The sequence below is a fragment of the Anomaloglossus baeobatrachus genome, chromosome 2 (assembly GCF_048569485.1).
Source record: "Anomaloglossus baeobatrachus isolate aAnoBae1 chromosome 2, aAnoBae1.hap1, whole genome shotgun sequence".
Lineage (NCBI taxonomy): Eukaryota > Metazoa > Chordata > Amphibia > Anura > Aromobatidae > Anomaloglossus > Anomaloglossus baeobatrachus.
In genome coordinates this window covers 776659412-776675750 of record NC_134354.1, presented here as the reverse complement: position 1 = coordinate 776675750, position 16339 = coordinate 776659412, and the positions used below count along the sequence as shown (strand labels likewise).

Here is a 16339-nt window from a genome sequence, read left to right as displayed (position 1 = left end):
GCCTTGGCGGTGGCGGTGTCTCCCCGTTAATGGTCGGGCTGTTGCCGTCAATCGGGACTTTGTTGTTGGGGGATCTGCGTCCCCGTCACTGACGGATTCGGCAAATTGGGCGACTCCTAGCCTTGCCGGGGTCCGAGAGGCCCCTGCCCTGGTGCTGACTGTCCTTCGGAACACTGCTCCGGACCACCGGGCACAGAGCCAACGGGGTCCTTCCAGGAACTTCTGAACTGTCCCACTCCGGACAGTCACCGCCGTCGCTGACCTTGCTGTTCTGGCCCTACACAAAGCTGGGCTCTCAGGCTTTTCACACTCTCTGCGCTGTCTCCACTTCTTGCTTTCCTCCTTTTCCACTTTCCTTTCCTTCACTTTCACTTCTCTGTTGTTTACTCTAGCCCTTCACTGGACTTCACTCTTCCCCTGCCCGGGGCTATCTGCTGTTCACTCGTTCATGTCCCTGACTGGACTGCCTGGTAACTTCCTGCCTCCAGAGTTGTGAGCTCCTAGGTGGGCGGAGCCAACCGCCTGGCCCACCCCCTGGTGTGCATCACAGACTCCTGGAGGGAGGCAACAAGGATTTCTGGTTAGCAGGTGTGCCTACCTGGAGTGTGGGGTGTGGTGGTGCTGTTACTCGTGTCCCCTGGCTTGCCCAGGGCGACACACTTTTAATAACACAAGTCTATCATATACCATCTGTCACCAATTAAATGAATCTAGGAGAGCTCCTGAAAATTAGTTTTAACCCTTTCATGACCTTTGATGTATATGTACATTATGTGTCGCTCCCCTGACTTTGATGTGAGCTCACACACCAAGCTGCCATCTTTCCCTATACTGATCTGATCAATCTGTCAATCTCTGACAGCGGGATTTTACCCCTGCCAGCGATGAGTGCATCATTTCCCACCGCCATTGGTGGCCCCGTGACATGATCACATGACACCAATGGGTTGCATGACAGCTGAGAGTCAGCTGATGAGCGCAGACATTCATAGGAGATTATGAATTCTGCTGTACACAGCAATGCTGATGCTCTGCAGTATAATACAGGAGGTAACTCAGGATCAGTAATGCAATGTATGTACACAGTGATTGTACCAGCAGAATAGTGAGTGCAGCTCTGGAGTATAATACAGGAGGTAACTCAGGATCAGTACAGGATCAGTAATGTAATGTATGTACACAGTGACTGCACCAGCAGAATAGTGATTGCAGCTCTGGAGTATAATACAGGAGGTAACTCTGGATCAGTACAGGATCAGTAATGTAATGTATGTACACAGTGGCTGCACCAGCAGAATAGTGAGTGCAGCTCTGGAGTATAATACAGGAGATAACTCAGGATCAGTAATGTAATGTATGTACACAGTGACTGCACCAGCAGAATAGTGAGTGCAGCTCTGGAGTATAATACAGGAGGTAACTCTGGATCAGTACAGGATCAGTAATGTAATGTATGTACACAGTGACTGCACCAGCAGAATACTGAGTGCAGCTCTGGTGTATAATGACACACAAAACTCAGGATCAATTTGTGAATTGCTTATAACAGAGGTGTGAGTGCAGAATGCTCCGGGAGATACTGACTAATCAGTTTTGCCAGAAGAGTCTCTAAAACAATATTACATTTTCAGGAATTATGCTAAAATCCGGAGAAGCCAATTCAATTCATTAAATGCTGTTCCCTCAGTTACAGAATTTCTAATTCCCATCATTTACAATAATTATTTTATTGCTCCTTGTAATTATGATTTCAGCCTGTAAACCTCGGGAGATGAGGAAATTCTTACCTATAAATTTTTATGAGGTTGCGAATAACTTGCACAACAAGGACGGCCGTGCGGAACCTGTGGATGTGCTGCAAGAGAAGAGACAACGTACATTACTACATCAGTGCGGAGAGCGGACCGCGGCAGTGCAGGCTGAGCCCCCCGGTATCACACCGCGCCGAGGACCACAAGGTGCCAGACTATCCGACTGTCTGCATATCTCATAGAGTGGGGAAAAAAGTATTTAGTCAACCACCAATTGTGCAAGTTCTCCCCCTTATAAAGATGCGGTCGGCCGGTAATTGACATCATAGGTGACCACAACTATGAGAGACAAAATGAGAAAACAAATCCAGAAAATCACCGAGTCTGATTTGGCAAGATTTTTTTTTTGCAAATTATGGTGGAAAATAAGTATTTAGTCATCTAAAAACATGCAAGATTTCTGGCTCTCACAGAGCTCTAACTTCTCCTTTAAGAGGCTCCTCTGTCCTCCACTCATTACCTGTAGTAATGGCTCCTGTTTGAACTTGTTATCAGTATAAAAGACATCTGTCCACAACCTCAAACAACCGAAAAAAAATTGTACCCCAGCACTAGCCTGGGAAGAATGAATCTGCAATAGGCAAGCAGCTTGGTGTGATGAAATCAACTGTGGGAGCAATAATAAGAAAATGGAAGACATACAAGACTACTGATAATGTCTCTCAATATGAGGCTCCTTGAAAGATCTCACCCCGTGAGGTCAACATGATCACAAGAACGGTGAGAAAAATCCCAGGACCACACCGGGGGACCTAGTGAATGACCTGCATAGAGCTGGGACCACCATAACAAAGACTTCTATCAGTAACACACTACGCCGCCAGGGACTCAGATCTTGCAGTGCCAGATGTGTTCCCCTGCTTAAGCCAGTACATATACGGGCCCGTCTGAAGGTTGCCAGAGAGAATTTGGATTATACAGAAGAGTATTGGGAGAATGTCATATGGTCTGATGAAACCAAAGTAGAACTGTTTGGTAGAAACACAACTCATCGTGCTTGGAGGAGACAGAATGCTGTGTTGCATCCAAAGAACACCATACCTACTGTGAAGCATAGGGGTGGCAACATCATACTTTGGGGCTGTTTCTCTGCAAAGGCACCAGGACGACTGATCCGTGTACATGAAGAATGAATGGGACTATGTATCGTGAGAGTTTGAGTGCAAACCTCCTTCCATCAGCAAGGGCATTGAAGATGAAACGTGGCTGGGTCTTTCAGCATGATAATGATGCCAAGCACACCGCCAGGGTAATGAAGGAGTGGCCTCATAAGAAGCATATGAAGGTCCTAGAGTGGCCTAGCCAGGCTCCAGAGCTCAACCCCATAGAAAACCTTTGGAGGGAGTTGAAGGTCCGTGTTGCCCAGCGACAGGCCCAAAACATCACTGCTCTAGAGGAGATCTGCATGGAGGAATGGGCCAGCATACCACCAACAGTGTCTGCCAACCTTGTGAAGACTTACAAAACACATCTGACCCCTGTCATTGCCAACACAGGATATAGAGCAAAATATTGAGATGAACTTTTGTTATTGACCAAATACTTATTTTCCACCATAATTTGCAAATAAAATCTTCCCAAATCAGACGCGGGGATTTTCTGGATTTGTTTTCTCATGTCTCTCATATTTGCGGTCACCTCTGATGTCAATTACCGGCAAATCTCATCTTTATAAGGGGGAGAACTTACACAATTGGGGGCTGACTACATACTTTTTTCCCCCACTGTATATCACGCAGGTTATAGGAAGCTAAAGAAAATGATACCTTGACATATGAGAAAAGTTATATTTTAATCCTTGCTATATAACAAACTTGCACAAAGATCTCACCGAGAATCTGCCTACAGAGATTATTGTAGAAGAAAAGGGGGCGTTACTAGTGTGAGACATGTAATGACAGACAGTCTGCTCTCCTAATGACACGCAGGTCTGCAGTGAGATCAGAGATAACAAAATACAGCAGAAGGGAATTTTATGTCACGATAGCTGCGGGGAAGTACCAAGCGCAAGGCAAAATGGAAGGGAAGTGAAACGCTGTGTCTAGGGAAAGGGAAGATGGTGACCTCTGACCGAACCTACTGCTAGTCCCTGGGGTCCCTCACCACCCTAGATAGGTTCTGCACCTGTCGCGGGCGGGGAGGAGGGTGTCAGCACACCGCGCTCACCCCTTCTGCTCGGGTCCGGCTGCTCAGTAGTGGCTCGAGCCGTAGGCCGGATCCCGGGGGTTTTCCTCGAGCGGCACTCCTCGCCCATGAGTGAAAGGGGGGTTTTGGGATGTTGGGATAATGTCCGTGACGCCACCCACGGTTGTGGTGATGTGTAGCACCACCGCTGCTCAATGCGGGGATCCCGGGGATGGTGATGGGGAGCAGCCAGGTGTTGTGTTGCCCCTCCGTGGGTAGGGGTTGGTGATCCCGGGGCCCGGTGATGGCTTGTGAGGTGCAGGGCTTGGTGGGCGCAGGGACGCGGGGACAGCGCTGTGCCTTGCGGCACTGTGGTACTCACTCAGCCTGAGACTTGGACACAGTTTGTACGGTAAACCAAACGGCTGGTAGGACGGTTCCACAGACGGCTGCTTTGCTTCTCCGGTAGGTGACGGTGATGTCTCTCTTCCTTGCACCTGTATGTACGGTTGGTTGCGATGGGTCCCCACCGGTAACCCGCTCCCCGGCTTCAAGCTGGGCCGGAGGAGCACTACACTTTACCCGCAGGCGCTGGCCCTCAGAGACTGGTGCCCTGGCGGTGGCGGTGCCTCTGTTGTACAGGTTGGACTGTTGCCTTCAATCGGGACTTGGTTGTTGGGGGAATCTACGTCCCCTTCACTGACGGATTCGGCAAATTTGGCGACTCCTAGGCTTGACGGGGTCCGAGAGGCCCCTGCCCTGGTGCTGACTGTCCTTCGGAACACTGCTCCAGACCACCGGGCACACAGCCAACGGGGTCCTTCCAGGAACTTCCAAACGGTCCCCCTCCGGACAGTCACCGCCGTCGCTGACCTTGCTGTTCTAGCCCTACACACAGCTGGGCTCTCAGGCTTTGCACACTCTCTGCTCTGTCACCACTTCTTGCTTTCCTCCTTTACTCCTTTTTCTTTCCTCCACTTTCACTTCTCTGTTGTTTACTCTTGCCCTCCCCGGGCTTAACTGCCTGACACTTCCTGCCTCCAGAGCTGTGAGCTCCTTGGTGGGTGGAGCCAACCGCCTGGCCCACCCCCTGGTGTGCATCAACAGACTCCTGGAGGAAGGCAACAAGGATTTCTGGTTCAGCTTAGGTGTGCCTACCTGGGGTGTGGGGTGTGGTGGTGTTGTGTCTTGTGTCCCCTGGCTTGCCCAGGGCGACACACACCTATGTGCCGAGCCGGATACCTGACCCTAGGTATCCCTAGTGCTGGGCCCTAAATAGGGAATGGATGGGGTGAGCTCTTCTTAAGCCCTAATAACCACTATAGAAGACACAAGGAGGACACACAGGTGGAAAATGCATGAACTACGTATCATAGATGACTCAGGCAGGAGTTCAGAAAAAGTTCAACAACGATACTACAGATGAGAGCAAGCCACCTGCTTGCACCCAGGGCTTGAAGAAACGGAAGATTATCACCAGCACCAGTCCAAAGAAGAAAGGAGTATATAAGCACCAAGATAATGCTGATGATCAGCAGCTGGGTAGAAGTCATGCACCTGCTGGGTCCAAAAGGGGGAGAGATGAATCCAGCAGGAAAGCTACCTATACCAATGAATACTGACAGGAGGAATAATGGAAAGTCAGGGAGTATCCTGCGCAGCCAAACGCTGTGACCTTCTATAGCCAGAAACCACATGACTGTGTCACCCGTGATGTTTTGTCTCATTACAAACACATTTGTAGTTGTCTTGTTGTCACAGAACTCTCAACTCTGCTGTACTGCCCATCCCCCCACACTGACTGCCTGCGAGATGGAAGCTGAAGCACTGTGAGAGGACAAATGCAGTACAAATGTGTTTGTAATGAGACAAAGATCCCTTTTGCTGTACTGTCTTGGTTGTTTTCTCACTTGGTGTGATTACACTGGACAACAAAGATTTTGCTTCCTGAACACTTTTGGGTGCATGATATGTAATTTGAGCTCCTGATCTTGAAAATCACCTTGAAATTTCTTTTTGTGTGAAATCTTCTGTTTGAGCGATTTTGTTTTTATATTTTCAGGCTGTCCATTGTTCACAATATACAGTGTGCCCACCCATATCCTGTCCACCGCCATTAACTTGAGAACGGCGGCAGCTATAGGCATAGAAGTGGTGTCTAGGTATAGTAAAGTAGCCATGCGCTGCGTAATGAAACCACCTATAGCGCCACCTGGTGGAAAACAATGGAGTTAGCATTTTTATCTCGAAAACGGAACGAGATAGAGAAAAAAAGTGAATTACAAAGTTGTAGGGCATCATCAATTCAGTACGAATCGACACCTTGCATACAGAAATGCTATGATGTTGTACCCTGCTGTTTAATCGGAAAGGTGCTTGCATCTGTCCTCGCCCTGGGGTCCAGGCACCCTGACTGTGCACGGCCTCCAGACCGGATTCCCGCTGTCCGCACCGGCGGACTACAACCCTGCCCCGGTCTCCCGTGACCGGATCTCCGTCGCCTGTGGCCCTGCTCTGCATCTGCCACCTAGTCAGCTCAGGTAGTCCGGTAGTCCGGGAGCTACAACCCCCGACTACCACTTCACTCCTCTTACTTCCACTGCTAGACTTCAACTTCCCTGTTTACTGTTGTTCTCTCCGCTTGACACCTCAGAACCCCTAGGTGGGCATCACCATCTGCCTGGCCTCGCCCATTGGTGTGTCCCTATTGTCCTGGGGGGGGACTAGGCTTTTGTGGCTGGTGTTTGTGCCTGTGTGTGCCTGTAAGATGGGTGCAGTCTGCTGTAACAACCTGATTTTGTCACTGCATCACACACCTATGCGCCGAGCCGGATACCTCAACTAAAGGCTACTTTACACACTGCGATATCGGTCCCGATATCGCTAGCGTGGGTACCCGCCCCCATCTGTTGCGCGACACGGGCAAATCGCTGCCCGTGTCGCACAACAGCCGTCACACATACTTACCTGTCCAGCGACGTCGCTGTGACGGGCGAACCGCCTCCTTTCTAAGGGGACGGTCCGTGCGGCGTCACAGCGACGTCACTGAAGCGTCACTGAACCGCCGCCCAATAGCAGCGGAGGGGCGGAGATGAGTGGGACGTAACATCCCGCCCACCTCCTTCCTTCCCCATAGCGGCCGGGAGGCAGGTAAGGGGAGCTTCCTCGTTCCTGCGGCGTCACACGCAGCGATGTGTGCTGCCGCAGGAACGAGGAACAACTTCGTTACTGCTGCAGTAACGATTTTTGAGAATGGACCCCCGTGTCGCCGATTAGCGATTTTGCACGTTTTTGCAACGATGCAAAATCACTTATCGGTGTCACACGCAACGGCATCGCTAATGCGGCCGGATGTGCGTCACAAATTCCGTGACCCCAACGACTCCGCATTAGCGATGTCGCAGCGTGTAAAGCCCGCTTTAGTGTCCCTAGTGCGGGGCCCTAAATAGGGAATGGATGGGATGAGCTCATTATCAACCCCACTAAACACTAAAGAAGATACAAGAAGGACACAGGGGGAAAAGCATGAACTACTTATCCACAGATGACTCAGGTAGAAGTTCAGCAAAGCTTCAGCAATGATACCACAGAGGAGTACAAGCCACCTGCTTTCAACCTCGGCTAGAAGGAACTGAGAATATCACCAGCACCAGTCCAAAGAAGGAAGGGGTATTTAAGCACCAAGATAATTCTGATGATCAGCAGCTGGGTGGAGGCGAGCTCCTGCTGGGTCCAAAAGGGGGAGAGATGAATCCAACAGGAAAGCTACCTATACCAATGAATACTGACAGCAGGAACAATGGAAAGTCAGGGAGCATTCTGCGCAGCCAGACGCTATGACCTTCTATGGCCAGAAACCACATCACTGTCTGTCACATGTGACACACCCATGACAGTATTCACATTGCGCATTTTTCAGCCTTTTAAAAACATCAGTCTTTGAAGCTTCCAAAAACTCTCCTTTTTTCCTCGAGTTTGAAATTGGAAAGCATGTTTTTCATGTTTTGGTAGTTTCTTGAGTAGTTTTTTTTTTAGTCATTTTTTTCCTGTGTTTTCAAGTAGTTTTTTAACTGTATTAAGTGTGGCGCCCCTGAGGCTTCAGTCGCCACAGGGTACTGCATCTCACCAGAAGTGCGGTACTCATCCCGGGTAAGGAGGAGGTCAGTGCCGGTCCACAACATCCACCTCCATGTGTCGCCCAAGGTTATGGGGTACCCGGGCCGTATATTTACGGGGGATTCTGTGTCACGGGTGTTTGCTGGCCGTTGCCCGGTCACGTGCCCTAGGTGCTTTTTTAATGGGGAGTATTTACAGGGGAGATTAAAGTCATTTGTGTGAAGCCACCTGCGAGTTGTGGTGAAGATAGTGGAACCGCTGCTGCTGAGCTGGTTACCCCTAGGGCTGGTGGTGATGGCAGCTGTGATGGTAGGCCCTCCGCAGGTAGGGCTGAGCCCAGGAGATATATGATGGAGTTTTTCACCGAATAATGGAGGTGCAGTTTAACAGTTCTTTACTCATGGTTGGGTCCTTGGACATCTGCTTCAGGTCCCTGTATTTGTGACGCCCTGGCAAAACCAGGTAGTCACACATAGGCCACCGCTTAACACCTTCCCTCACCTAGGTGACATACAGCCGACCTGAAACCCTAGTCACCCCCCTTAGGGTAGGACAAGCACACAAGTGGGCGGGACCAGGCTGTTAGGAGATGCCCACCTAGGGGTCTACACAGCCCAGGGCGGGAAAACAAACAGATTAAGCTGTAGTTCAAGTTGAGAGGAGTGGAGGCTGGGGCTAGGTGTAGCTCCAGCAGAGGAAGTTCAAGTTGAACGATGCCCGGGTCGGAGCCCTGGTGCCTCTGGCTAGGTGGCAGATGGTGGTCTCCGTCAGCAGGAGACGGGAAGACGGCTCGGCAGATCCGAGGAGGACTGGAGAAGGGTTGGAGCCCACCGGTACCGAGACCGGAGACCCGACCGGAAACCGTGCACAGAGGGGGTACTCGGACCCTGAAGCCAGGACCGAAACCAGCGGCCTAGCTAATTAACTGATTGAGGGCAGGATTACAGGTCCTGACCCAACCAAAGTCCCGAAAAGTAGACAACCACCCACAGAGAGGGATAGGGCCACCGCCAGGGCCTGTAGATCCCATGGGTCAGTGTCAGACGGGCACGGCTCCTCAGGCCCACAGAAAGCCAGGAGTGGACTCCTGAGTTCCAAACCAGGCAGCCCACAACACACAAAACAGTGCAGAGGAAAGGACAGAGAACACCAGCCCGGGTGAGCGGACCAGAGTACAACCGGCCGCGGCGGCCGGCCACCAGAACCTTGGTTTACCAAAAGACTTGTGTGATTCATTCAATTGTGAGTAACCAACTGTCCCCTGGTTCACCTGGGCGTGCAAGCCCCTGCCGTCACCATACCCTGCACAGAGACACTGGGCCCCGGGGCAACCATCCCTATCCACGGAGGGGTTAACATCCAGCTGCCATTACATCTCCCCAGGGTATCCCACAACAGCAGCGGTGGTGTCCCACTTCATCACACACCGTGGGTGGCGTCACAGACATTCTACAATCAATCCCGTACAAATACGTCCCCCTTTTATTCGGAGTCTCCGCGCGACCCCCGGGCTCGAGGGTTTGTACCGTAGGCCCGGGATCCGAGTCGTGCCGGCTGCTGGCACGGGGGCGGCACATATTTCCAGTGCCAGTTTGATGACTCGGTTGCTCTGTCCACGGCACCCTCAGTGTAGTTGGGTCCCCATAGCTTGAAGCAGTTTGGAGGCCCGTCTGTCTTTTGGCAGTCTCCTCGTCCATACAGTGGGCAGTGTGGACCCTGTAGCGCTGGTCCGTGGTCCTGAACCCTGATCCACACAGGTGGCGTCATTAAAGACAACTATTCCCTCCATCACCACCATCCCCATCATTTTTGGTTAACACTGCGGGATCACGGAGCTGGGCCAGGTTACTGTGACAACCCAAACTCCCCCAAAACTGGACCGGTGACAAGTAATTCCATAAGACCCCGCGGGCGCTTCATAAGTAACTAGGAAAATGGTCAAATTCTCTCCAGGAAAGGAGACAAACTCTAGCTCAGCGCCACCTATTGGAAGTAGCGATCTTAAAAGTCAGAATTAGACTTTTAACAGTCCTTTGCATATGGCTTAGGATTTATGCCAGACCAGAATCCCAATTTGCAGACACGGTGTTTCGGGGTGCTTGCCCCTCGTCAGTGCAAAGTATGGGGTGTCTGATCTGGCTCATGAGGGGGGACCACGGGGGAACACTATTCTACTTAAGAAGACTTTGCAAGCCAGTCTGGCTGCCAATAAGGGGACTTATAGCTGCCACGCCCCTCTAGGAAATATTCAAATTGTCTCTCCAGGAAAGGAGACAAACTCTAGCACAGCGCCACCTATTGGAAAAAGGTGGCTTTTTTGGGAGTGGAAGTAATGAAAAATGCACAGGAAAATACAGGGGCAACTTTGGAGCAACGTTTTTGACTTCCCATTGACTTGTAAGTATTGAGCATCATCCTAGTGGAAAACACCTGAAGAATGAATATGTTATCTTGTGTTTCCACGGGACGTGTTTCCTGCGGACCTCCAGCTGCCCAGGTCCCACAGAGGTATCATTGAGAAAAAAGGCAGAAAAAAGTTGCAGTATGAATATAGCCGAAAAGGTAACTTGCAAAATGATTTACGCAAAGAAAACCTCATCTAAACACGATGGGAAAATCTGCTTTGATTGAGGCTTTTTAATGGCAATGCATAGTATAAAGCGCATGGCATAGCCTCAGCATTTCCACTGGATTAGTTCCGTAAGGACAATTCCAAAAACTCCTTCCTAACATTTACCAAAATATCCTGACTGCACATATTTGGTGGTAATAAATGTCAGGTCACATCTGCAATTTTACCTTTTAGAAACCCGCATTCTTCGCCTCATCTGATGTACGGCTTTTTTCGGTCCATAACGCCGTCCCGGTTGCCAAAGGCCGCTCCAATTTATATAATGGTTCCTTTCTTTCTTGAACTCAATATCTATAGGAAAGAATCTTTAGCTCTATTCAGAGGCTAAACTGGAAGGTTTTTCCTCTCTACGATCGACTCTCTGCCAAATGACACTTTTATAAATCTCGGGAACAGAGTATGAAATTTCTTCCGGATTACAATAGTCAGTGAATGAGCCGCTCCCATTATTTCACTTGGCTCTTCTTGGACTTGCGTCTCTCTCAGCAGAAGGCATACATCTTACTTTTATCCGGGACCCCGATTCCCAGTCATTGCGCTCGGCTCCTGTCTATGGATTTTCCCCAAATTATTGATTTCTATATTTTATCCTCCTCCTTAAAAGACATATACAAGAAAAATTGGACCATTTTTCTCCATCACGCAAAATCACATTTTCATCAGTCTTCGGTCTGTGAGTCCATTTGATCATCTGTATTTCATTTTTCGGGGGGCTCGGTTAAAAGAAGTAACATGTTCATTCTTCAGGGGGGTTCAGTTAAAAGAAGTAACATGTTCATTCTTCGGGGGGCTGGGTAAAAAGAAAAAAAGAAGTGTAACGCCCATAACGGTGTCCCCATGCTGTCCTGCCCCCCTCCCCTGGTGGGGACATTTGTTCTCTCACCTGCCCGGATGTCCTGCGGTGGCTGCCCCATCAGCAGTCTATGCTGCCATGTCTCGGAGCCTGTGTACACCTCACAGGCTTCCTGGTTCTGCCCAATGGGTGCACACATGGCCATGCCCCTTTTCTTAAAGAGCCAGCATACCCTGACCCGAAAGTGCCTCTCAGGTCAGCAGAGAGGTTTCAGGTATTTAAGGCACGTTCCCCTTAAGGGAGGTGCCTGGGCAATGAGTTAGCTATGTTGCTAGTTCTAAGGTCCCTTGGTGCTGCTGCTGTCATTGTGCTGAGTGCTGCTGCTGCCATCTATATTTCAGTGCTGTGCCAGTTTGCTGATCTGCTGCTGCTACCACTACTATCCACGTCATCTGGCTACCATGATACCTGCCACTGCAAGTATCCACGCCGGTCGCTGCTGCCATATCTATTCATCCATCCCCGAGCTCATGCTGTCAGCTTGGGAAGAGTTGCTGAGCTGCAAAACTGTCGACATGATGTCAACACTACAAACAATAACAGACACCAGTAGCAGTGGTGAACACTCGTGGTGATGGACCTGGGGAGGATGAGTAAAACCTTTTTTTTTAAAATTTTTTAAAAAATTGCAGCCGGGGATAGGAGTTTCTGAAGGCAGAAAATCCCTTTAAGTGACAGCAAAAATTTGAAAGATGATTGGTGGGAAGGGGTCCCTTTTTTGCATGTTTATAGGGGGTAAATTTAATAAGACCAACATTTATACAACAATTTTAATAAAAAGTCCACTGGACTTGGACGCGCCCTATTTATGTCATGATTGTCTCATGGCCTGATGTGATCTCGGGGGATCTAGGATCTGAAGGTCACAGTGTGTTATTGAACGCAGATCCGCTTTAGTGCCGGCCCGCCATTTACCTCAAGTTGGAGTATATTTAATGTCATCAGATACTGAAGGGGTTAAGGTTCATTTCTATCCTGCAGTGATCTAGCAGTTAGTTGTAATCTCAGCTGCAGCCACTTCCTCCTGCTATAAATACCTACTTCTCACTCCTGCCTATGCCGGCTATAGCTCATACCTATGCTGACGAGGCTCGGGGTGCTGTGTGCAGTGTTTGTTCGTCTCAAATTTGACTTACAGTCAGCGTTCTAACCTGTATTGTCCACAGAGAATTAGAAAAAAAAAAAAACAAAAACACCCACCCACCTCCAGAAATGTTTTGCTATAGGCAAAAAGCAAAATATTTCCAAAGGTGGGTGGGTGGTGTTTGTTTTTTTTTTAATTCTTCATTAACAATACAGCTTAGAATGCTGACTGTAAGTCAAATTTGAGACGAACAAACACTGCCCGCAGTGCGAACAATGCAGGGCATCAGACAGACAGAAGCACAGTGCGATACTCATCACAGGGATTTTCTCATAATTTTCCGAGCCCAAACCCCAAGCCTCGTGACTAAGGTTCGCCAGTCTCTGGAGAAGCTGAGGTGTTGTTTCCGTTGCAGCTGAGAAGTTTCTGTTGAAGTGTTGTTTGTTGTATCTTTCCCTATCCGTTTGTCTTACCTACCCTTTGTTGTCTTATTGCTGTGGCGAGATTAGCGTCTCTCTTGCCTTGACTAGTCAGGGTGAGTTCAGGGCCAGCGAAGACCTAGGCACGTGATGGCGCACGAGGAGAAGGACCCATCTAGGGACGCTCGGGAGTGCAGGGATCAGCCTCAGGTGAGTGTGAGGAGGTAACGCCGCTCCTCTCTCCCTAGCGCCATGGCCTGCCTTTGTATTGCTACCCTGGTGTTCCCTCTGTGTTGCGCTGCTTGTCGCGAAAATGAGCCTAAGGAAAAAGTTGGAAATTATTATGTACATAAAGTGGACTCAATAATCTGTGGCTATATGTTAGAAAATAAGGGGGGATGATAGACTCATCACCTTCTCCATACAGCCATGGTAGGATAAAATACACAGTTTTTACACCTACAGATGGAGAATAAAGGACGGTGTACTATTGCTCTATTTTTACTGTCTGCGACTGAAGTTATTTTTGTGCAAGAAAACTTTTCCCTATTAATAGTAAACCAGGATGAAATATGAGCCGTGATAGATTCATGCAAAACTCTGCTTTTCCGCTCCAGTCATTTTCTTATGTTCATATTTCTCTTTCTAACGTCGGAGGGAAACACAGCGGCTGCTGAGAGTTATGTCTCCTCTGGAAATGGTTGTCTATTGACTGTCTGCTTGTTTTATGCCGCGCGCTGATACTTGTGAAGTCTAATTCAAAGAAAAGAAGAAACTGAAACTGTGGATGATGAGGTAATCACAGCCGTGGGAAGGAGACGCCGCCATAACCATAAACTAAGAACCGGCAGAGATGGACAGTGCTGTGATCGGAGTGGTATACAGGACACATACAAACAAAAGAATCTGAAAAACAGCTGCTTAAAGGGGACTCGTCACTGGATTTTTTTTGTTTAAACTGAGTATATTCTCCAATTGCTGCTGTTCCACTGATTCTAGAACAGTTCTTCTTTTTCTTCTGTGCCTTTCTGTTCCAAAGTTATGCCCCTCGGTAATAATCATGCAAATTTTCCCTTCAATGAACAGAGCTTATATCAAGGAACTTCTGTGGGCGTTGGCTTTTTTCCTCCCCTGCTGTTGGCCAATCAAAACACAGCTACGCCCACAAAGACGTTCTGTGGCATACGCCCAGTTTCTTACAGGGACAATTTACTCAATTATTACTGAGGGGCATATCTTTGGAACTGAAGGACCCAGAAGAAAAAGAAAAACTGTTCCAGAATCAGTGGAGCACAGGCAATTGGAGGAAATGCTCTGTTTAAATATTGAATTCCTTATTATTCCTCTTGACTGAACATATTCTGAGATAAGTGATGCAAGATATCCAGTTTTAACCCCCTAGTAATGGCCACCATACATGTGTGCTATCACTGCATAGAGAGGGTTCAGGTGCTAAGCACACTTCATACAGCACCTGTACAGCCTGTAATGCATAGCCACAGTCACTGATGCAATCGGAGCTGGCCCAGATCGCCATAACGATAAACAAAAAACCAACAGAGATGGACAGTGCTGTGATCTGTGGTATACAGGACCCATGCATACTAAAGAATCTGAAAAACAGCTGCTTAAAGGGGACTCGTCACTAGATTTTTTTGTTTAAACTGAGTATATTCTCCAATTGCTGCTGTTCCACTGATTCTAGAACAGTTCTTCTTTTTCTTCTGTGCCTTTCTGTTCCAAAGTTATGACCATTGGTAATAATTATGCAAATTTTCCCTTTGATCAACTTCCGTGGGCGTTGTCTTTTTTCCTCTTCTGACACTGGCCAATCAAAACACAGCCACGCCCACAAACGTTCTGTGGCAGACGCCCAGTTTCTTAAAGGGAAAATTTGCTCAATTATTACCGAGGGACATAACTTTGGAACTGAAAGACACAAAAGAAAAAGAAAAACTGTTCCGGAATCAATGGAGTACAGGCAATTGGAAGAAATGCTCAGTTTAAATGGGAAAAAAAATATATAGGTGTCGCTGAGATAAGTGATGCAACATGGCCAGTTTTAACCCCTTAATAATGGTCACCTAACATGTGTGCTATCACTGTATGGAGAGGGCTCGGATGCTGAGCACACTCCATACAGCTCCTGTACAGCCTGTAATACATAGCCATAGTCACTGATGCAATCAGAGCTGGCCCAGATCACATTAGTTTAACCTTTTAAATGACACAGTCAAGAATTACAACGCCACTTTGGATGGTGAAACAAGTTTGATATGGCAGATTAAACTTTGTGAAGGACGTATGAATCAAGCCGCATACAAGGTTATCCGGGTAAAACAGTTGCTTCCTTCTGCTCAGGCAATGTTCCCCAACTCTGAGGACTGGCTTTTCCAGCAGGACAGTGCGCCATGCCACACAGCTAGGTCAATCAATGTGTGGATGAAGGACCATCACATCAAAACCCTGTCATGGCCAGCCCAATCTCCAGACCTGAACCCCATTGAAAACCTCTGGAATGTAATCAAGAGGAAGATGGATAGTCCCAAGCCATCAAACAAAGAACTGCTTACATTTTTGCACCAGGAGTGGCATAAGGTCACCCAAAAGCAGTGTGACAGACTGGTGGAAAGCAGCCAAGACACGTGAAAGCTGTGATTAACAATCATGGTTATTCCACAAAATATTGATTTCTGAATTTTGCTAAGGTAAACATTATTAGTATTGTTGTTTTTAAATGATTATGGACTTGTTTTCTTTGCATTATTTGTGCATTGTTCTGTTATTTTCACCATTTCTCATTTTCAGAAAATAAATCCAAAATTTAATGCTTGGAAATTCGGAGACGTCGTCAGTAGTTTATAGAATAAAAGAACAATTTACATTTTACTCAAAAATATAAAGAGAAAAATCAGAAATACTGACAATTTGGCAGCGGTCTCTTAAGTACAGATTTAAAATTCCGTTTTTCTTCCCTCTTTAACGTGGGCTCTTAAAGGGATACACACAGAATTGCTCTTTAGTATTTGTCAATATTATCATCGCCTGGCAATCAGCTCTTACATTACAGCGCAGAGCGATGGGAGTCATTGTTAATTTATAGCAATCGTTGACCCCTGAGTAAACAGACTGCCCCCCGCCCCACTATATAGCGGTGATATATGGGTTTTTATACAGACGCCACGTCTCAATTTCACCCACATTGCTGGTAATGGCTGTTGGGCACAAAGATGGAACACATGACAAATGACAGGTCTGGTGTAATGGGAACCACATGTGCTGGAACGAAACTGTACAGAA

General features: G+C 48.1%; 1 protein-coding gene across 1 annotated transcript in view; it reads right to left on the bottom strand.

Moving 5' to 3' along the window:
• The window catches only part of LOC142290038 (cyclic nucleotide-binding domain-containing protein 2-like), a 381880-nt gene that overhangs the window by 349250 nt on the left and 16291 nt on the right, over window positions 1-16339 (bottom strand). The window contains exon 3 of the mRNA XM_075333985.1: window positions 1788-1855. Within this exon, the coding sequence (XP_075190100.1) occupies window positions 1788-1855 (68 nt within the window). The remainder of the gene's footprint in view (window positions 1-1787; window positions 1856-16339) is intronic.